The sequence below is a fragment of the Zonotrichia albicollis genome, chromosome 5 (genome assembly GCF_047830755.1).
Source record: "Zonotrichia albicollis isolate bZonAlb1 chromosome 5, bZonAlb1.hap1, whole genome shotgun sequence".
NCBI classification, from domain to species: domain Eukaryota; kingdom Metazoa; phylum Chordata; class Aves; order Passeriformes; family Passerellidae; genus Zonotrichia; species Zonotrichia albicollis.
In genome coordinates, this window is record NC_133823.1 from 63,227,778 (window position 1) to 63,251,044 (window position 23,267).

At 38.6% G+C, this 23,267-nt stretch overlaps 1 protein-coding gene across 1 annotated transcript; it reads left to right on the top strand.

Moving 5' to 3' along the window:
- The first annotated feature begins 1,127 nt into the window (after nt 1-1,127).
- On the top strand, nt 1,128-22,303 carry MGAT4D (MGAT4 family member D). Its single transcript, XM_074541870.1, has 15 exons — nt 1,128-1,250; nt 6,961-7,122; nt 8,532-8,672; nt 9,367-9,500; nt 11,334-11,380; nt 12,207-12,320; nt 13,594-13,669; nt 16,764-16,875; nt 17,436-17,566; nt 18,099-18,206; nt 18,628-18,821; nt 19,772-19,850; nt 19,958-20,036; nt 20,464-20,576; nt 21,091-22,303. The coding sequence occupies exons 1-15, from the start codon at nt 1,160-1,162 to the stop codon at nt 21,115-21,117; spliced, it is 1,608 nt and encodes a 535-aa protein (XP_074397971.1). The 5' UTR covers nt 1,128-1,159; the 3' UTR covers nt 21,118-22,303.
- Nucleotides 22,304-23,267: the final 964 nt, after the last annotated feature.

The following is a 23,267-nucleotide window of genomic DNA, read 5'->3' on the forward strand; positions in this document are numbered from 1 at the left end:
GTCATAGCTGCAGAGTGAAAGGTGGATTTGTGGGCAGGTAGAGAACATGTCAAAGCAAAAGCCACTAAATACCTGCTGATCAGGTATTAGGAGGAACATTTTTGTCCATGAAACGTAGATGGTTTATTTAGAACTGTGTTCCTGTAAGTGGTTCCAGGAACCTTGGTAAACGAGGTATCTGTTCCCTTTATAAACTATTGTTGTAGGAGATGTATTCTGAGCAGTGACTAATTTTTTGTTTCCTTATGGATTGCTGAAGACCTGAAAAGGCAACAGGTGTGTGTCTGAATGGAAAGGCACATGTGTGGAGCAAGGACAATGGCTGCAGTATAATGCTGTTATCAGGTGCAGGTACCAGTGTACCATTAGACTTTGGTCGGGTGAGATGTTGCACCTGCTTGCCCTCCTTCCTCTTTGAAGGGGAACTGAAAAGCTTGGTTTATTTACCTGATTCTGTGGCTGTGCTAAATGCATGTATTAATTGCACACAGCTTGCCTTCCTGATACTATCTCGCAAGCAATATAAAAACAAATGTCCCATTTGTTTTGAACCAGTCAAATAATGTTCACCATTACAATGTTGTGCAGAAAAAAACATAACGAGAGGTCTACGTTCAAAAAGGAGACAGAGCAGTTCCGTAACTTTATTCATGAACAAAGGGAGGCATGAGGTATTTCCCATGGGGTCTCTCACATTGTTGGAGGACACAGCGCCCTTATTATCCTGATTTTCCCGGGCACATCACCCTCTTCCTTTCCCCATTGGCTGAGGTTCCTGGAGGCACAGACTTCCCAATTCTCCCTTAACGTGCGCACACACGCACCACCCCTTGCACAACACGCTTCTATCGAGTCTTTATTCTTTTTCTCCAAGTTCGGGAATCAAGTATGACCTCGGCTGAGCAGTATCCCTGTCAATTAGTAACATTTTCTGAAACTGCTGGTTTCTCTCGTTCCTTCCTTACCTGCAGGTCTCTGGCCCTAGCTACCAGCAGATCCACAGCACCTGTTTGTAAGGACACATCCATCTTATTCCTTTCAATGTTATGACTTGGGCAGGGCAGCGCAGGGCAGCGCAGCGCGAACACGCCCCGCCCGCGTTGCCCCGGCGCTGCCGGTGCCGGTGCCGTGCGGGTGTTGCGGGCAGTGCCCGCGGGAGATGCGGCTGCGGCTCGGGCAGGTGCTGCCGGCGCTGTGCCTCGGCGCCGCCTTTCCCCTGCTGTGGTTCGCGCTGTGGCACGGCGGCCCAGGTGAGAGCGGCGGGGGAGTCCCGTCCGTGCCGTCGGTGCGGGCGCGGAGGGCGGCTGGCGGCGGGCACCGGCCGTGCCATGGGGCAGCGCGCCCGGAGCCCGCCCGCTACCGGGGCAGGGCTAGGATTAAAAATACAGCCCTAAATTTAAGAAACTATAAAATTTCTTCTTGCCTTTTTCCCCCCTCTTTTTTCCTCTTTTATTTTTCCCCCTCTTTTAATTTTTTCAACTATTTTTCTTTTCTTTTTTCAACTCTTTTTCTTACGTTAAGATGGAAAGGAAAATCTAAACGTGATTGCCGTGGCTGTCGCTTTTAAACTAGATTTGATTTCATTGTTGTGGAGGATAAAAGTAGCATTATCTATCCCGTAATTGTATTTGGGCCTCGTGCACCGTCACTTTTTTCCTGTGCATATTTCCAGGACCAGAATGCCGAGGGGAAAAAAAAAACCCGAGTTTTTATATTTTATTTCTAAACTTTAAAATGATATGCTGCCTTTTTAGTAGGTTATGTAGGTGGTATATGCCACATAGATCTTCATAAAGCCATGTCTAAAATTCTCTGAGCCAATGTAAGAAAGATAAAACTGATTATACTTTCCAGAAAGAAATGAGGTGGTCTTTCCAAATAGTATCTCTGAGACTTGCAGACATGGCTTGTTGTGGGTGAGGGGGTGAGTTAGTGGTTTGTTATTGTTATTGGTTTGTTATTGTTTTCGGTTTGGGGTGAGGGAAAGAGAGGGGATCTCTCAGTGCTTCCTACACACACCTTTGTAAGAGGTTTGGTGTTACAGGTGCAGAAGAATTGGAATAAACCACTTAGTAATTTCTGGGATGAACACAACTCCAGGTAGCAGATAATTTGTTTATATTAATTATTTCTGTAACAAATAGAAGCGGTGTAGAGATCTTGGCCCTGCAATTGCGTATTGAATAGAGTTGAGACAGTGCTGATCCTCCTGCCTTTTATGGTTGTTTGCCTTACAACATTTTATGTTTCCTTCAGTGGCACTCCTGTGAGGGGTGGGGAAGGAAAAATGAGGAAAAATCTTAGGAGACTGAAATCCAAGAGAGGTCAGAATGAAAGTGTTTGTCCCATTCTGCAGTTACCATTGTGTTGTCTCACGGTTCGTGTTTTGAGGCTCCTCATTGCTGACATTACATTTTAATTTTACTTTGTTTTTGACGTTTCTCTGATGGCATTCCCTACTGGGCTGTTTTGCTTTGGGATTTTGTTTGTGGTTTGTTTGTTTGTTTTGGGCAAGAGGGATAATGTGTTGTGGTGTATATGTGTTGCCTTAACTTCTCTTTCCACAGCTGGCTCCTCCTCCTCAGCAAACTGAGTAACTAATTCCTCTCAGAGGGTGTAATTTTCCTAATTACTGTTATTTGCACCTGTTTTGTAGCTAACTTTTGGTCATTGCATCTGTGAATACGTAGTCTTTAGACCCTCGTGCGCTTGGTAAATCTCACAAATGTGTAAATAAAATAGTTAATATTAGTAACTGAAGGAGAAAGTAGCAGTACGTGGTGAATGACTTTGTATTATGTTTATTTTACTGAAAATATAGTCTGTGCTCCCAAGGGGTGTTAGAAGACAAGCCTTATACCCATCCAGAAAATCTTAAGAGCAGCCAGCCATAGGTAACAATAACAAAGTTTTTACCTTTTTCTGCAGAGCCAATTATTGGGAGCAGAACCACTGATGCTCTGTTGTTGTCACAGGGTGTTTGTTTAAGAAAATGGCTTGTAATTAATATTTTGCTCTGAAAACAGGCAGGTGTCTCTGCTTAGATGTTGTTCAAGCTCTGTTTTTTTCCTTCTGCACTGCTGAATTGGCTCTCCATTGCCGTGCTTAGAGCACTGTAGGAATTCCCACTTTTGGTGCCTCTCAAAGCACGATGTGTGTTTTCTTTCCTGATGCCCTTTTCCCTCAGCCCACCAGTTACTGTGAGTCCAGCTTAGCAGCTCCCATCTCTTTCCCTCATCTGACAGATGTTTTCTACTCATTTTCTCTCATACATTTGTTAAATCTCCCCTAACTTTTGTTAACTTCTCTGCTCTGCCCATTGAAGTGTTTGGGCTGCTCTTGATTTTTTGGCTACAGTCTGTCACACCAAGCAGCAGTAGTCAGCAGTATTCCCTCTGGTTTCTGACTATATAATTGTTTCTGGGAAAGCAGTGATTTTGGGATAGTGAATAAGCTTTGTGAAACAAGGACAGCGCACCCAAGCTCAAGACTATGGTCTTAAGCACTTCTATAATACAAAAATAGGTTTGGGGTTCTGAGAAATAGCATACAACTTACAATATGTGTAGTGCTCTTCTCACACAGTATTAGTTATTGTTTGCCATGTAAATACTGATCCATTAAAAAAAATCAGCCTTATATAAGAAGAAGAAAGTAACTGTAAGGAGGCAGTGACGATTTTGCCACTTGAAAAGCAGAAGGCAAAACCATATTATAAACTCATTATGAACTTGCATAAAGTTTCTTCAGAGGAAACAGTATTCATGGACAAAAAGAAATTTTGGTAAATAACATTAACATTCACCAAAGAAGAAGTTTTGGTCTTTGAGAAGAAATTTTGGTTTTTGCTGAATAACAGTGAAATTTTTGTAAGTCACAGCAAGAAGTCACACATGTGACTTTTTGTAAGTCACATCTGAGATAAATCAGATCATCTATTTTGGCACTGCTTCTTCATGTTGCTCTCAAGGATTACAAGATTAAATCTCTTTGCATTGGTTTGTAACACGTTGCTGACCTTTTCACCTAAATTTGTGGGATACTTCAAGCTGTGTAGTTTTACTGGCTTCAACATGTGCAATTTATTAAATAAAGATTCTGCTGCTTCTCACTGTTACTTCAGTGCCTAAAGAGTAAAGGGACTTAGCCATAAATGTTGTGGCACAAAAGGAGGCCAGATATTGTTGGGGTTTGTAGAGAAAGGGGTAAGGGAGCATTTCAGACCTGTCTTTGTTTGCTGTGCAGTGTCTGGTCATAACCTCAGACAGGTGTAACCATGTGCCCTTCTGCTTTCCTAGTGCTGCACACTGAGCCTTGAGGAACAGAGTTTTGGCTAGAAATACCTTAGCTGATGGCTAGGCATTTAACTGAAGGTGTTAAATGTTGTTGCTACTTCAGGAAGAGAAGTAAAATAATGAAATATTTAAAATACCAACCAGAACAAAGCAGTAGCAATTGCTTGAAGTGAGTGAGTACTACCTTAAAACCAAAGTATACCAATTATGGCCAAGCACCATACCATATCCATTCAATTTCTGTATCTTTCACTTATTTTAATAATATTGCTTTCCTATATGGTGATGTTCTGACTGAATGTTTTAAGATCACTTTTCACTACATTCTAATGTAGGAAAAGACTTGAGTCTAAAATGAGGATTGTTTGCCAACATTTAAGAGAATATTGTTAGAACTTAAGTTGTATTTTCTTTGAAACGAGTTTGCTTATTACTTTTCAGTTAGAGACAGTATTGTTCAGTAAATTGTTCAGTAAAAGCATTCTGGTCCTGTTCCCAGCCTGCCCTGTGTGGGAATAGAGGAGCCCCATCTCCCCTGCCCCACGTTGTGCTTTTCTTTGGCACAGTGCTTCTCTAACATTTTGGAAGGCACAAATGACACTGTGCTGTAAGACTCCAAACAACATAGTTAAAGGTAATGCGCATTGTTGAATTTACATGTTTGCCTAAGAACTCGCTGTTCTGACCTGAGATGGGGGCATTGTTTGGGGATTATTTTTTTTTTCCCTTCCTTACTCAGAGAGCACAAAACCTGAGCGTGCAAAGCTCATGTAACAAGATTCAGAGAGGCATCTGGTATTAGATCAGTTATGGAGAGATAATAACCTGCTGGTTATTGGTGCAAGGCATGCCTCAGTGGTTTAACATGCCTCATTGGCCTGAGCAGTGGGCAGTGGTTCCAGGCACACAGAATGACAAGATCTTTTGCAGTAAGTGTGCTTATATGGTTTTCTTTTAAGGAGTCCATTAACCAAATTTCAGTTTCTAAAAGAAACAGTCTTTAGGCATGATAAGCAATTCAGCTTGTAATCAAGAAACAGGAACAAGAGTCACTGCTAGACTTTGAAGTGCTTTCTTCCTTCCTTTCTGCCACTCCAAATTCTCCTTTTATTTTCTTTTCTGTTTGAGTGCTACGACGAGATAGTGAGGAATTGTCCCACAGCTCTTAGATAGTGCCAGAAATCGTTAATGGGACTGGAAGCATTTATGATCACACACATACACTCACACACACGAGTCTATTTAAACTCAATGACTGTTGAAATATTTTGAGTGTTTACCTTCATAATGCTTTCCAAACACACATTTTTTGACAAAAATTTAGTAATAGTTAATGTTGCCTATTTACATGTGCTCTAGTAAAACTTAGAACATTTAATCTTCTATTTCAAACTATATATTTTTATAAGAAATTAATTCTTCACAGGTGAGTGTGTATTATGTTCCTTGTGTCAAACCCTTGCTTCCTGAGCCACCAAAAACAAATGACATAAGTGATTACTAAGAATCATTCTTAGGGAATCCTACTTCAATCAAGAAGAAGAGTCTTGTTGCATGCAGCTGAAATAATCCAGATTTCCCCTTCCTTCAGCAATGCTAAATTTATGTTCATAACTCCATAGTATAAAATATTCATATATACAAATGCCTTTCTTGCAAGTCAAAAGATTTTTAAGAGTGTCAAAAATTTTAGGAAGCATTCATTTAATGGGGTTTTATTAAACATCCTTTAAAATTTTAATGAGGTAAATAATGATAATACACATCACATGTTTACTTCTTTTTTTTCTAACCACTTTCTTCCTAGGTGTGTTAAAATTCAGTCTTCCAATCACACATTTATTGGTTAAATTAAGGACTTGTGTTTAATGCAAATAAAACCCCGTTTATCCAAAATGCAAACTAATTCCAGTTTGAAACACCTCTGCAAATATTCACAAATTGGTGTTACCTCTGTGTTTTGCTCTAGTGCCTTTTACAGGTGACAATCCCTGGGAATTCACTTTTGCAGAGAGACAATGGTGCGTTGTGGAAAATGAGAGCTGCCACAGATAAAATCTGGCACAGCCCACAAACAGAATGGGATAATATGTTATTTAGATAACACCATTTAACCAGGGAAAAAACCAAACCAACTCCACCACGACAAAACCAATAAATGAAGCAGCATATAAAACATTTTAAAATGAGGCAGAAGTCCTCTTCTCCTTTCTTTACTAATTGTTATTGAAGTGTTGCGTTATAATAACCATCTTTAGTAACAGTTCCTAACATACTCATAGATGAAGAATGTAACTCATGGACTGAATGCTTCTAATATCTCTGTTTATTCTTAATAGTGTTTGAAACACAAGACAAGCCATTATATAATTATACTTTTCAGTGTTTAAAGGGCCATCATGATTTGTTGTTTGGTGAAAAAAGGAGCACCTTCCCCTGCAAATCACAGATTTTGTATTTTTGGTTTTGACTTCAGTTTACCTTTACCCAGCTGTGCTCTCTAAATTCTACCTTCTTAATATTCTTCCAGACTACTTCTTCTCCTGAATAAACTTTATTATTGTTTACGCACTTTGGCGATGTGATCGTCTGGACCATCTCCTAGTTTTGAACTTCATTCCATCATCAATCACCTTTTAGAAAATGAATTATGTTCTTATTGCAGGAAATGACTTAGATACGTACGAACAGCAGCTGCTGGAACTTCAGCAAAGACTGTTGTATGCTGACATGGAAAACAAAAAAAGATCACATGAACTGAGCAGTGCCCTACATGAAATCAAAAATATAGCTGCAAGAGGAATGAACATGACAGAAAATCTCACAGGTGTGTAGGGGTTTGCTTTGGTTTTTGTTTTGTTGGGGTTTTTTTAGGACACCGACATGTAAAGTTCAGTGATCTGGCTTCTACCCATTGTTTAATAGAACTTTTTAGTTACCTTGCCTTACAGGCTGTTGTGCACCTCTGTCTATCTGCGCACTGGAGTTACATGCAATAGATGGACAGTCTGATTTTGTACCTAAAATAAATCATGTAGTTTTGCACAATCTGTGTTTTCCTCCTGTTGGGACTGGCAGAGCCTCGCTGAATAATTTTCCTTTTATTTTTACTTACCCTTCTGCTTCCCATTCCGGCCGTGTTTTCTTATACAAGCAAAATGGAAAGGTTGATTGCAGTCAATGGAACTGAGCTCCCCTGCCCAATATTTGATAGGTACTACTTCCAAACAAAGAAGGAAAGCCCTTGAAAAGTTGTGGAGGTGGTTTCTGTGCAGCAAAATTCCAGTTTATTTAATGTCTCAACAGTGTAGAAGGACTTGTGGGTCTCTTTCACACACAAATCTCTGGGCAGATATATATGGTTGCTTCAGGGGGTTTTAAAGTATTTTCTGTAAGGTAGGAAATCTCTTTTTGGACCTAATTTTCTGTGGGAATACCTTTTGGAAGTTGTAAAACTTAAAATACTGCCCATTCAGTAAGCCTCTGCCCTTCTCGATCTAAGCTGAGTGAGTAAAGCTGATGGTGGGTTTTGTGACCCATGTATGTAACTGTGAAGGGTGGTAAATTTTGGGAGTTATTTTAGATGCATTCCTTGGGAAAAGTAACTTTCCATCCCAGTCAATAAATGTTCTTTTGCCTTTATTTTAAAGTAGTAAAGAAAAGTAAAATCCCTGCATTTCTCCTAACCGCTACAGCCTTTTGTTTCTTGAATAGTTTTTAAAGGCCTGTATGTTGTCATTATTTTTACCATAGGACTTTTTGTAAATAGAGAACCTTTGCTTCTGCTGTGAAAACCACCGTGTCTTACTGTTTGGGGAAAGCATTTAAGTTTATTAAGTAGTTAAGAAGGTTATTAATCACAATCTGTGTTTCTATTCACTTTAAAATTGTTTGCCTAGCATGTAAAAAAAAAAAAATCCCCACACCAAGCAGTTTTTTACTGCTGCCTTTGCAATAACTACCTGATGTGTTTTAGGATGGCTCAGTCCTGCAAGTGTGCAGGGAGATACAGATGGTACCCCAGGATGTTCAAGCTGAATGGGAAGCTCTGGGAAATTCTCAATTCAATATAATGTAATATATATAACATGTAATCATTTCTGAGGAATAGTTCTGATTGAATAACCTTGTGTGTGGTGATCTGCCAGTGTTCAGCTGAGCAAAACAGGTGAAGAAATAGAATTCTCTGCTTGCTTTTGGTTCTATGTGGGTCTCTGTGTTTGCTGTGTCTTTAAGGTGAATTAAAGTGGAAAGAGTATACCCTGCCCAGAAAACTCCCCGTGCACCTTACAAATATCTACTACTATCTCCCTCACCTGCGAGAATATGAAGATGCAATTTTCCCAAATGTTATCTTTGGGCAGCAGAGAACTGGAGGTAGGAAATCAACTTTGGCTTCTATTTGCTATACATTTGTATTTTTTATCAATTTCTAGCAGTGAAACATAATCAAGAGTATGAATAGATTTTCTCCCTTAACTTTCTAATGTTGCCAAGCTGAATGAATTTTAATAGCAATAGCAAAAATACTTTTAAAATGCCCACCCCTCTTCCAGATCTTTATCTTAAAGACCTGGAATAAAAACAATTATAAAATAATTATTATAAAATATAATAACAACAATAACAATTTTTTTATATATATATATATACATTGAAAAAAGATTATTTTTTGTTTTAATCATATAGTCATATGGCTAAGATGCAGTAGCTGACATTTTCCCCCCACAAAATGAGTATCGATGAGGAAGCCAAGGCAAATTTGCCATGCAATGTGAGAAGCAAAGGGAAAGGTGATGTGATCATTTAAAGGATTATTAATATATCTTCAATGGAGCTTTTTTTATCCACATGAGAAATCAGCTGGCACCTGCAGAAATCATAATGAATTCCAGTGAACTATAATACAAATTTTAAATGCATTGTCCTCACTGTCATGTAACAGCAAATGCTGTAATGGTATTTCCTTAAATATTAACTGTCACCACTTTCATGGGCACATCAAATCAAAATTAAAATGTGATTTCAGTTTCCCTTTACTGACATGGCTTGAGGCATTCTCTCTTTGCAGTCTCCCTGGTGATGGGTATTCCTACAGTGAAAAGGGAAAAACAAAATTACCTGATAGATACTCTGCATTCCTTGCTGTACCAACTCTCTGAGGAGCAGAAGAGGGACTGTGTAATAATCATCTTTGTAGCAGAGGTGAGTGTGCATGGAAAGGTGCAGCATGCTGATAGAAAATGTTATTTATGTCTAAATGTAATAGTGCAAAGTGCTGTTAGCCTTTGTTATTTATCTGCTGGTTTGATAACACGTATCTTGCAAAGCATCTTGACATATTGGAGCTTTCTGTGTGTGCTTTGGCATTGCCCATGCAAAAGAAAACTGTTCAGAGCCTTGAACATGTTTGGGAAAGTAAACAGTGCTCAAGGTAAGATATGAAAGATAAATGCTTTTTTTTCTCACTCAAAACCACCTTGATTACATCAGAAATAGAAAAAGCTGCAGAAAGGAATTAGCTAGTAATAGCTTCTAGCAGGTAAAATGACTGTGCATTTATTCAGAATTCATATTTATTCTTCATATGTCTTTGTCCTTCCATAGACAGCAATGAATTAATGCCTATAGTCATTAACGGTTACAGTTTGCTATTTTTTTATTATTTAGCCATCCCTTTTGCAGGTGTAAAAGTGTCAAACAGAGTATAGTTCACTTTAATTTTAGCCATGCCTTCCAGTTTTCTGTTTGGATCCCAATGATGAGTACAGAGGACCAATTTTATTGTAGTTCCTCTTCAGCATTTTTTCTGGGAGCTGATCTCACTTTGCAGTTGGTATTTTGCAATACCCTGGCAGTGATGAACTTTGCCTGGCTGCCATTGAGGTAAACTTTTTATTACAGGGCTTTATACTGAGGATCCTGTGAGCTTTTAAGGGCTGACTTTTGAATAGTTTCCCTCTGTGCAGAGTCCTAATGTGGCACTTCAAACAAACAGGAGCTGTGGGTGTAGTTATGGTCCATATCAGCCAATTTAGGGTTAAACTGCCATTGTAGGACCCGCTGTCCCTTTCCTCCCAACCCAAAGTCCTGTTCTCATAGCTTCCATCTTTCAGCCATGCAGTAAATTGGAGCAGATAACCACGCTGATCTGACAGCTGATAAGAACATTTTATTGTGAGAGGAGGGCACGTGTGCTCACTGGTCATGAATCCACACCTTCCTTCTTCCCACAAAGTTTTAAAAGATCAAGGTGAAGGTTTGCATCATGGGTTAAGCTTGAGTAACTTATTGACTGAGAGTGAGTTTTAAGTTCTGGATGATGTTTTTTCTTACCACAGTTCTGTATTTCCCTTTTTTTTCTTACCACAAGTTTAACATATAATTGGTAACAATTATATATTAAAGAATTTATTTATTTAAAGAAAAAATCTGAACTCCTAAGACAGTTATTGTGTTGCTTTAGAAATAAAACTTTTCACTCTAAATGTAGTTAACAGATATGTTTGGCACACTAACATTGGTGCTTTTATGAAACAGCAGTGATGAATGTCCTCAAAATTTCCAAACATAAAGCTGTAAGTTTGTTGTATTAGGAAGAAATTAAATAAAAATTTTAAGTATTGCTGGCTTTAGAATATTTTGCTTAGGTGATTTTTCTCATCAGCCTTAGGCCTCTTTTGTAATTTTTGGATTATTAACCCAAACCAGGTTTTTTTTACTGATAGTTTTATGGCTGTGCTTTACTGGCATGGCAGAACAGAATGTTAGCCAGAAAACAGCCTGGTCTTCTGCAAAAGCAGTGAAAGACAGTGCCAGAAATGGCAGCTGGAGATAGCTGGAAACAAAAGGGAACTATAGTGAAAGTTTGGTTGGCTTGAAAAGCCCATACTGCTCCTTACTAGAAATGCTGCTGTAACATACCACATTTGTTTGGAAGGAAAAAAAAGTTGTGTTTGCATATGTCTATTCCCTACAAAGTGTTGTTTAATACAAAACTGAGTGACTTTTAATGAAACCCTCCCTTCTTTTCTTTAGGTGGATGCAGAGTATGTTAAGAGTGTTGCAGAAAGTGTTAAAACCAGGTAAGTCCTACACTCAGCCACCAGTGTGGATGTATTTGGAGCTTTTATGGAAAGAACTAGAAAATTTCAACATTGAAATGCACCTGAGGCAAAGGTTTCCTTTTTTTCTTTACTATTTTTCAGGAAGGCAATGCACTTGGGACAGCAGTGGGGTTACATTTATAATTTGTAATAATTGCTACTACATGGTGGCCAACATGAGATGGGTGGTTTTTGCCCTGCCAGGTTAACCCTAGAGATGCCAAATGGAAGCTTGGTTCCCACTGCAGTTCTGCTTGCTCTTATTTTCCCTGAACAAGATCCCTGGAAGATCCCTTGTCTTCCTCATTTCAGGGTTTCTGCACATCCTGCTTCACTCAATACCTACAGCAACTCAAACCCTCAGATCATTTTGATTACTGCTTTATGGCCTTTGAAAAAATTGCACAGAGTGTTTGCTTTGTCAGGGTTATACAGTCAGATTGATATTTTTTCTATAATGCTGGTACTCCGATGTGTTTAATTTTTAGTGTTATCTTTTGTTTACTAATCATAGGAAATGGGGAAACTCCATTTTAAAACCACTGCTCTACCTGTTTTGTGTTGGGGTTTTAACATGATGCAGTTAATGCACCTGAGGCCTGATTGTTTGTTTTTGTTGGGTTGTTTGTTGGGCTGGTGTTTTTTGTTTAGACTTTTTGATTAGTTGCTGTGTGGTTTTTTGGAGGAAAGGGGAAATTTGACTTCCAGGTTTGGCTCCCAAAGGAGGTTACAGGGCAGCTGCTGTCTGTGGTTGCCCCCACAAGGGTTTTTGAGGAGCTGGGTCTCACTGGGGTTCTCTGCCCAGCTTCCCCAGAGAAGTCCAGTCTGGAGTCCTGGAGGTTGTTTCTCCTCCTGCTTCCTATTACCCAGACCTTTCCAACCTGCAGAAAACGTTTGGAGATTCTGAGGACCGAGTAAGGTAAGAGTAAAGCCTTAGAACTTTGCTAAGAGTGTAAAATGGAAAATTCAGAAAAAGTCAGCATTGTTTGAGCTGATAATGTCAGAGCTGAAGGACCTCATTTGTACAGGTAAAAAGAATTTACAAGGGGGTCTTGGGAAATGCTATTCTGCACATCAGCTTCAGGGTGAGAGCCAAGGCAGCTCCTTTAGGTGTGGGCTCTGGGCATCCAAGAGGTTTTAAACCTGATGGATGATGCCAACAAGTAATGGGCTATATGAGCTGTCATAAGGGAAAAAATAGAAAAATCTTTAATGTCACTGATGAGGGAGAGTCTCTGTGAGCACACAGCCCACGTGGCCCTCTAGCTAATCACCGACAGCTCCTGGGGGTTTAATTAATGATCTAAATTATGGTGGTCATTGGGCTTTTATCTACTCTTACTACACCCTTCATGGTGATTTCATTCACTCCCGTGCCCCAAATTCAGTAAGACAGATTATAACCTTAAAAATATATATATTTATTGGAGGAAATTTATTTTCTTCATCAGCAATAACTAATTTATCAGAAGCCACTGCAACAACGCACCAAGAGAGTTGCAGTACTAAGAGTTTAGGCTGGAGGAAATCAGCTAATATATTTACATATATGTCTGTATGTATATTGGCTTTATAGATATGTGTTCATACCACAGACCATAAGCAAGTTTACATACTTATAATTTAATTTTAGATATTATTTGATTTGGATCAGCTATACTTTTGTGTTAATTAACCACCAATAAATTACTCTGTAGTCTTTCAGTGTTGATTATGAAACATCATTATCGTCCTCTGGTAAAATGAGAGACTGTACAAAATATGTGTTTATATTTAGACCTGAAAATCATGGTTATCAACCTGTTCTTGTGCTGTTCATATGTAAAACCATTTACTTTTTCAGCTATAAATAATCCATGTGTCTTTATTTCTACTCTTCATAAAATAATAAGTAGAATATTATAAGTCATTTGATATTAGTAACTCGTTAGAGATTTCGTTTCAAGCTCCATTGACAGAGATCAATTTTTTTTTTTTTGTTTATTTAATGTTAACTTTTACAGGAAAATAAAATTATTTACGAATGTTTACACTGATCGTAGGTGAATGCTTTTGCACTCAACAATGGGTTGGAATATACAACCTTAAGATTTTATTGTAGAGACAAAAAATGCAGAGCATTAGAGGTTCTCTTATTATAGAAATAATAAAAAAGCTCAGAAAGCTTATCAGAATTTGCTGCTTATGTTTAGGTGGAGAACTAAACAGAATTTGGACTATAGCTTTTTAATGCTGTATGCTCAGCCTAAGGGAACATTTTATTTACAGGTACGTCCATATTATCATTAAGTATCAGCAATAGCTCTGTACTGATGCTTAGTTTTGGCAATTTTCATTTCAAAGGCCTCAATAAAACCAGCAATCTTATGTCATTTTCTGTGTATTTTGCCTCTGCTCCTTATAAGCATCCACATATTTCTGTATTTATCTACATCTTGCAGCCAGGTACTGTTTGATTAAAGCCATCTCTCCCTTCCTGCCATTTGTGAGGCTGAAGAGCAAGGTAACTGAAGCATGAAACCCTCATTTGATTAGGTTGAGAAAGTCAGACTTTAGTATCTTTTTACTTACTGCAGCCAGGAGAAAGAGTAGTGACAGGTTCAGGTTATAGCCCAGATGGCAGTGAAGTGAAATATTTCAGACAGGGACATACCAGTACAGTGATACTTGAGATAAGGTCAGCTACAACTTGGCACAGATCCTTAATTCTCCAGAAAATTTTGCGTCAGCCTTTAGGAGGATCCCCATGCATTTAAGCTCAGCTTTAACTATCATTCAGGATTTGTGCTAATTTGCACTCCATAAAGACCTTAATCACCACCACAGATTCCAACATTTGTAAGAGCTGCTCAGTTATGGAACAGGTCTATAAAATTTCACCTATCTCAATAATTTTTAAAAAGCTCAGAAGAGCATTTTGCCTCAGAGTTGGTGTTCCATAAGGACATCACAGTTTCCTGGAAGCAGGAGTGTGCAGGACCTGGCATCTCCTACAGTTTTTTTCAGGATTCAGCAAAATCCCATTTGAGCTGGGCTACTTGAGAGTCCCCAAGCTCTGTTCTCAAACGTGGCATAGGTGCTCAGGATGCAGGTGGGCAAACAAAAATGCTGTGTTTTGAACAGTTATGGTTTCATGGAAAATGAAGTATTCTCCTGTGGCTTGTGTATATTTTTAAGAACATTTTCCAAGTTTACTGAGTGCACTAGAGCATCAAGGTGTTGGAAACCCAGTGAAGTGAAATATTAAGATGCTGTCGGACACTTGATGTTACCAAGTTCTCCAAGGACTCCTATTTGCACCACAATGACTTACTTTTGTATTTGTATTTCTAAAGGAATAGAGAGCATGTGTTTTCTTATCTGAGACATTATATAACAACTGAGCTGTGTTATTAAGGACAAAGCCTGGATGGTGGTAGTCTGCTGGGAGCTACGTTTGCTTTTGGAATTTTCTCAAAAAGGAACTACACTTTCCTCATCCCATTCCTCATACTGTTCCTACTCTATCCCATTCTTCATTTCTGTGTCCAGCCTTCAGCTGCTCCTGTAGCATAGATGCTGGGTTGCCCCAAAGCTGCTCTTTAAAGTGCAGGTGAGAAGCACAAACTCAGTTATGTCCTCCACTGTTTAGAAGTCCTGTGTTAAAGGAAAGCAAACAACTTAAAACTGCTTTTCTTTAGACTGGTACAATATTTACCTCAGCAATCTTAAGCAGAACTTGAGCTACATTAGATTTTTGTTTGGTTTAGTCAGGAATGGCATTGACTGAGTGGCTGACACCAACTCCCAAACCCTGAGAGAAGATAAGCACACAGAGTTAGTCCTGACGTGTACAGCACAGCTGATGTCATGGGCCAGACAAGATCTTTGCTGAACAAACACTTGTTCTAGGATCCTGCAGAACCAGGATTCAAGTCTTTTTGTGAAGTCCATTGAAGCTAACAGGATTACTGTGGGCATGAACCCAACCCACTGATTACCTACTGATCAACTTGTCTCCTTAAAGCTTTTTTGCCCCACCTCAATAGAACTTTGAGGTCCTTGTTTCCACTTCCACTGAACCTCCCTGCAAGCACCAGGGATCCTTGAAGCACTTACAATCATGGGATCAGCCATAAAAGCAGGCAATCCAACCCCAGCCTCATAGTGAGGGCATGCACTTGTTATTTCTTGTCCATGTAGTTCACTGCAGAAATCAAACATTTCAAATCTGAAAGGAACACACATACAACAGTTTTTAAGTGTTTTCTATTAGCACTGAGATGAAACAAAAACTAACCATTAAATAAATCTTGGCTTCTTCAGATAAAATCTCTTATCAAGTTCTAACTTAACTTGTAGTAGTTTCCTGAACTACTGCTATGATTTTTATTGCCTCATGAGGAACCTGGGAAAGCTTTGTGCATATATATATATATATATATATATATATATATATATATATATATATTTGTAATATTCATTCCCAGCAGCATTTCTGTAATGGATTTAAAGCCTGAGCAATATCTCAGTGAGTTCACTTTGGATGGAATTTATTCTTCCCCTCACTAGACTCTAGGTTGTGCTTGTTATTTGGTGGAGCTCCCACAGTTTTCACAATTCATTGTCGGTGAGACAAAATGTCAGTGTCAAAACAGATCTCTTAATTTCAATTTTCTAACTCCATTCTGCTTATTCCTGGGTTCACTGCTGCCAACACATTTCTTGTCAGCCAGCCCCACACTTGAAGTGATGCAGAAATTCAGCTAAAACCTCTGGGCCTGATCTCTCAAGCTCTTGATGATGACCCTGCTGCCTCAGTTGAAGACCCAAAAGCAGCAGGAAATCATGTTTTGTTTGGCTGGGGCTTTTTCCCCAAAGGATTACTTTTCTAGTTGTTCAACCTTCTGAAGCCAGCTCCAGCATGTACAGCAGTTAGAATAAATTACTGTATGATTACACTACACCCCAGCAATATTTTCCTGAATATTTGCCTCCTCTTCCTGTGTTTTCACACCCATCCTGAATTCAAACCATGAATTACTCACTCCTTAATTATTTCTGGAATACATTTATTTCCTTTGTGTCGCTGCCTCCAGGCTCTTTGTCTGGATTCACAGTCCTCAGTTTCAGTGGCAGGAACAGCTCCTGGCCTTTCAGATGCCCAGTTCTTGTCTGGAGGCCAGGCAGCAATGAAGCCTTTCCCATTTCCTGGATGGATGTCGGTCTCCTCTTCCAATACCCATCAGCTCCAGGACATGTGGTACAGCAATTAAACACAGCACGGTTTTCATTTTCTTGTGGCAGTGTCACCACCCCCTCTGCAAACAATACAATCATTGCTTGCCTTCTGTTTTTCTGTTGCATTCCCCCCTCCTTCCAGCTGGAAGATGATATTATAGCCAAGCCTGATTTTGTTGAGAGCATAAAAAGCTTTGCTGCTCAGCAGTCCCAAGATTGGATGGTTCTTGAGTTCTCACAGCTTGGATTTATTGGTAAGTATTAAGACCTCAGCAGGATCAGCTGCGTTTGGAGCTGTGTAGGTGAAAAAGTCAGAATCACATCTCAAAGCATGGAAGAACCTGCATATCAAAACTTCCTTGGTTCTTCAGGAAACAGCCTTCTGAATGTAGTTTGATTTTTGTTCTCTTTAAAACTGTCTTGTTAACACAGAGTCTCTTCAGCACAGGATCTATAACTGAGTTCCCATAAGGAGGAAATTGTTCCACCTCAGGGAACTGTGTGCCCCTGTAATGTGTAGTTCTCTTTTCAAGAAGGGAATTTGAACAATCTATAAAAAAAATCCCAAAACTTCCTTTTCTTTGTGGAGGAGAATATGCATCCCATATCAAAGGCCTGGATGATCAGAACACTTCAAAGCCAGATTCTATGTGAAGTTTCTCATGAAATATCATAATTACATTAATGTGTGCAAGGCTGGTGTGATACTTAAATGTTTATTTAAATAAATTCCATTTAAACACAAAACTGCATAGCAATAAAAAGATAACTTCTTGCATAGCAATAAAAAGATAACTTCTTGTCTTGCTTTCAGGAAAATTGTTTAAATCAGAAGACTTACCACATATAGTGGAGTTTTTTCTCATGTTCTATAAGGATAAGCCTGTAGACTGGCTCATAGACCACCTGCTCTGGGTTAAAGTGTGCAATCCAGAGAAGGATGCAGTAAGTATGCAGTATTTAAGGGCTTTCTCTAACTACGTGATAAAAGATCCATAATTTAGAGTACGTTAAAGCCTGCCAAACACAACAGAAAGAGGCAAAATTATGAATATTGAAATGTAACCAAAATCCTTCTTAAGAAAGTCAGTTTTGGTCAAAATAGTTTAATTAGAATGATGTGGCAAGACTAAAAGTTGAAATAAAATTTGCCCGAAACAGCTAAGAAATCAGTCAGTTTCAGATTTGAGTCAATTTTTGTCACCCTGAGAGTGATTCATCACATACTTTGCAGAAATCCATGAATTACTGGTGATTGAGCCTTCAAATCTAAATAACAGCATGAGTGGAATGATGAGTTTTGGTCTAGAGACAGTGTATGTGACAGGAGGTGATTGTTAATTCAAGGATAACCCATGTAAATATGGATAAAATATCTGAACCCATACCCTTAACTACATAATGAAATTGCCTTATGGAACGTAGCTTGTCTCTCCTTGGTTAAATAACCCTTCACTCCCTTTTACTTTGTTTCTAGACACACTGTGAGAAGGAAAAGTCAAAGTTGCGTGTCCGTGCTAAGCCATCTCTCTTTCAGCACGTGGGAACCTTTTCATCCTTGGCTGGGAAGATACAGAATTTGAAAGTAAGAACGAGAAATCAATGCCATATTTTTACATGATGTGCTTGTGTTTTGACTTATTTCTCAAATCAAGGACCGCATCTTTGGCATTATGTGGCGTTTCAATATCCAATTATGTTCTACAGGCTTTGTAGGGAATTTTGATGTGGCATCTAAGCTGCAGGCTATGAAATGGCCTCCTGTGAAAATTTTTATTTTTAAATCTCGGCAGCTAAGAAACAATCAGTACAGCTCTGTCTACAGATTGTAACATTGAGTCCAGTGATTACAGTGAAATCAATATTCTATATGTATTAAAAATAGGTGGTGTGTTTTTTGACACTGAGGTGGTTATTTTCTGGAATAGTTTCCTGTACTAATTACAGACACCAATGCACTTTTTTTTCCATTGTATGAGTGAAATTACATTTCTTTATATCAACAGGATAAAGATTTTGGAAAAATGTTGCTACATAAAGCACATAATAATCCACCTGCAAAAGTGGACACAAGCCTAAAAATATACGAGCAATATACCCTGGAAAAAGTTTACAAAGGACAAGACTGTTTTTGGGCCTTAGCTCCAGTGGCAGGTGACTACATCAGGTTCACATTTTTAAATCCACTAGAAGTTGAAAAGTAAGTATTACATGATATGGAACATGGAAGCCTTCATATATCCAGTTTGGAAATGCTTGGGTCTGTTTGGAGTTGTCGGTGCTCAACTGTTTATGCAAACAGTTGTTACTAAAAAAATCCATGATTTACTATTTATCTGCTCTTCTTGAGCAGATCCCCTCCTGAAATACATGTCTTCATTGGTAGTTAGAGAGCTTCTGAATATTTTTTCCTTTTATGTCTTCAGGTAAATACTATTATTTATTTCTTCAGGTATATATTTTACATGATAATTCTCAAAGGAATTTGTTTTCAACTGATGAATTTCATCAATGGTGAATATTTGATATCAGAGGAGAGAGTTTGATGATTTAACTTCTCCGTGTTCTTTTTGAATCTAAAACCCTAAGAACTCTTAATGCCAGAAATTTAAAACAAAATGGGGATTTTTATTTATTCTTAGATGGTTTTGCTTGGATTGTTGTTTGGTCAATGCTCTTGCTTACTGGCTATGAAGGAAATTGTTTAGAAGCACCTGAATTGACCAGTATTGATAAAAAAGGGGAATTCTCCTGGCATGTAGTATATGGCCAGGTAGAAACAGAAATTTTTGCTGCCACACCTTCCAGAAGCCCATTCATTCCACTTCAGTGTTAGAATCACAGGAACAGATCAGAGGGCAGACCTTCCTTAGCCATTTAAACATGGAAAGTTAATTTATTTGGAACTTGAGCACTAAAAGTGGAGAACACTTTCCTTTGTGGTCCCAGAGAAAGATGGTTTAAATAGTTGTTCTGTTTAAAATAAAAATCCTATATTATGGTTTGGTTTATAGTTTCAAGGGCTATTTCTGTTCTCTGTAGCCCAAAATATATAAAGAGAAGGTATCTGAAACTTTCCTTCAAAGAATTACTCCCCTAGAACTCTTCTACAGTATAAAATACCTGGAAATAATACACCTCTATCATCAGGTACTTGTTCAGAAGTGGGAACGTGGAGCACCCTGGTGATAAACTGTTTAACACCACTGTGGAAGTGCTGCCAGCTGATGTAAGTCTCTCATTAAGAACCATATTGCATTTTCAGAATGATATTCAGCATAAAATGTCACAACCCAGAAAATACTTCTTGAAATGTTATTGTTTTATTTTTTACAGAAAACGCTAAGAAAAGAATTGATTCACAATGGAAGTAAATTTAACTACCCAGCAACAAAAGACGGATATTTAAAAATAGGTAAATTATTTCTTATTACATCAAAACCAGTAATTTTGTTACTACATGTAAAATGTTTCTGCTCTTAAGGAGTTCATTAACTCTTTGGTAAATTCAACATTGGGAAGGGAAGGGAAGGGAAGGGAAGGGAAGGGAAGGGAAGGGAAGGGAAGGGAAGGGAAGGGAAGGGAAGGGAAGGGAAGGGAAGGGAAGGGAAGGGAAGGGAAGGGAAGGGAAGGGAAGGGAAGGGAAGGGAAGGGAAGGGAAGGGAAGGGAAGGGAAGGGAAGGGAAGGGAAGGGGCCTTTGCATTACTGTTCGTTGTAGTGTATGGTGTCTGATCAATGACTCTCCTATTTTGATTTAAATATCACCAGTGGCAAAAGCCAAGACATCTAATTAGAAGGAGAACTAATTGCAGTGCCTGTAAAGAGTCTGCATTTTTTTCAGGGGCTTTTGAAAATGGCACAGCAGAAGGCAGCATCAGCCAGGCAATAGGAAGAATAGAGGCCATTCGTTTATCAGTCAGCTCTGACTCTCCAGTCTGGGCAATACTCAGTGAGGTAAGCACGGTAATAAAAGCATTTCTATTTCTCATTATTAAATGAATTCTGCTTCTTCCAATTGTATACTATGGGTAATCATTCATATTTCATTTTGAGTGGAATTTTGTGTGGAAAAACACAAGTGAAGAATTGTGTTAATTATTTTAAGGAGAGAAGTTAAATATACTTCATTGAAAGTGCTGGAAATGCTCATGCAGGATGATTCTCCCATCAGTTTTGCAGTGCTGTAACTGTACTTGCTAGGACTTGGGTTTTGACAAACAAAGCTCTTTTCAGTCACCATCTTCAGCATTAATTACATTATGTCAGCATTTTCAGATGAGCCTCTCATTTTTAATTCTACCAAGTTTTTCCCCAAGTGTTTAAATGTCAGTAAGTCATAAATAGAAATTCTTAGCAGAAGTCACCGAAGAGAATTACTGCAGCCTTAAACTGGAAGAAGGGAAAAAACTAATGTTGTAGGCAAAGCTCCTGCAGATTTTAGAAAATAATAGATATTGTTTTTTTCCAGGTACTTATCAAGACATCTGAAAACTGAAAAAAATACATTTTTGATGTGTCACTTGTTATGTATTTCTGGTAAACAAGGCTGACTTCAACAAAACAAAACAAAAAGACTGAGACAAAAGATCTAATTCCATGCCCGTTTAGTTATTAATGCTCTGTATTAGGAAAGAGTTGGGATAAATCTTAGGTCTTTATATGACAAGGTATATGAAAAGAATGTTAGTAATTTCGATAACATGTTCTTGAGAAATATGTCATATATAAACATTAAAAAGATATTATTGCAAGCAATTGATAAGGCATTACAGCCTGCCTCAGGGACCAAAGCATAAAGGTGTAAGGAGTTTCACCAGAAATAAAAACACAGGCATATAATATGAATATTTTTTTGAAAAATATTCAGGACACGGTGTTCAACTCCATTGAAAACACTGGTCAGTTTTGTAGGGAAATTAGAACTGAAGGAAAAGTTGTCAATATTCATTGCAGGTATTTAAAGTAGTTCACAGGAACAACTTAATGTTATGGAAATTGATCTCGAACTAAATATAAATGTGTTTCAGCCTTAATGTGCCATAAGTTATGTTAAATATTTTTTTCAATAAAAATTACCTACAAATTACCATGTGAATAACTTGAAACTTAAACAAGTATTTTTTGGAAGACTGTATAACTTCTCAGTGAATTCTGCATTGAATTAATTACAGGAAATAAGGGTATTATGTGTAACTATATTTTTGTAAAAAGAAAATCTATTTAAATAAAATTTTGGATCCTGGAATTAGATAATCAGCGTGTACTGACATTTCAATTCTTGTCACAAGTTCAAATTCAACATAAATTTGAAAATAAAGGGTAAACCACAGCAGTCTCATTTGAAAAGATTTTGGGAAATGACAATCTACCTTGGACATCTAATGGTCAGAATTCCTTAGCACATGGAGCACAGCTGCACCCTCGTTCCCCTGCACAGGCATTGCATCCTGACAGCAGGAAATAAATGTAGAATATACTAAAATAATAGATTTTCACAGTAAATTGAGATTTCTCTCTAGTTGTTGAAGGGTATTTTCAAGCTCAAAAGCTTATCAGAATACTTGAAATTGTATTAGGAAATGACTGGACTTTAAAAAATTAAATGAAATTTTCCATTCTGTGCTGCCAGCTTGGTGCTTCATTCCTCGTTTCTGTTTTTACACATTTTACACAACTGTAAATCAGAGAATACCCCTCTCATCACTCTGATGTAAATGAGGTTTTACCTGATGCTGTAAATAATTAAAGCTTCTCAAGAACCATTCATTCTCACAAGAGCAGAGGTTTCTTGCGCAGTCTGCAGAACCCCAGCTCCACAGTAAAACCAAAGGAACCTCCTAAGGGGAATTCTGGATTTTCACTGAAGAGGCAATAGAGGAAATGCAAATATTCCAGCCCCAGGAAGTTTACCACAAGGGAGAGCAGTGGAAGAATGTGAAAAATGCACGTATTTTATGATTGGCCTTTTGCAAATATTAAAATGAATGTTATATGTGTTGTGTTAGAAAGTAACGCTGTATTAATTCTCTTAAGTACTGTGTTAAATATAGTTTAGGTTACAAAAATTGTTAAAATAGAAACGATGCTGTGTAGGATACTTTTTTTAAAGAAAGGACTAGCAGCAACAGGACACGTGAATCTTTCAGAGAAAAGGAATTTATTGCCCTCTTATCAGAAGAAACGAACTTCTTCCCGCCTTGGAGGCGCTGTTAGGATTAGAAGGAAGAAGTTGACAATGACCAGACAGAATCCTGTGTTTGAATGGAATTTATGCATCATGTATGAGATGTATGAATATGCAACAGGCTGTTGTTCTTAAGGGTTAATCCTGTGTTAACGGGGGTCCTTTTTCGGGCTCGTGCTGCCCAGAAAAAGGTACCCGGACATCCATAACTCTTTGTTCTTGTTGTCTCATATTGTCCTAATTCAAATTGCCCAAATTATTATTATTCTAATTGTCAGCGGGCGATTGGCTGGGGCGCCCCTAGCGGGGCGGGCCGGCAGCCGCGATCGAGCCGCGCATTGGCTCTCGCCTCAGCTCGGGCACCTCCGATTGGCGCAGCCCGCTGCCCATCTGCCGCGCCCACACACCCCCCGCGGCCGCTCCGCTGGGCCGCGCCGTGCCGCGCGCGCAGCGCCGTGATT

Coding starts and splice junctions, on each gene's coding strand:
- MGAT4D (XM_074541870.1), top strand. CDS start 1,160: ATGCGGCTGCGGCTCGGGCAGGTGCTGCCGGCGCTGTGCCTCGGCGCC. Junction 7,123..8,531: donor CATGACAGAAAATCTCACAG/GTGTGTAGGGGT, acceptor TGTGTCTTTAAG/GTGAATTAAAGTGGAAAGAG. Junction 9,501..11,333: donor TAATCATCTTTGTAGCAGAG/GTGAGTGTGCAT, acceptor TCTTTTCTTTAG/GTGGATGCAGAGTATGTTAA.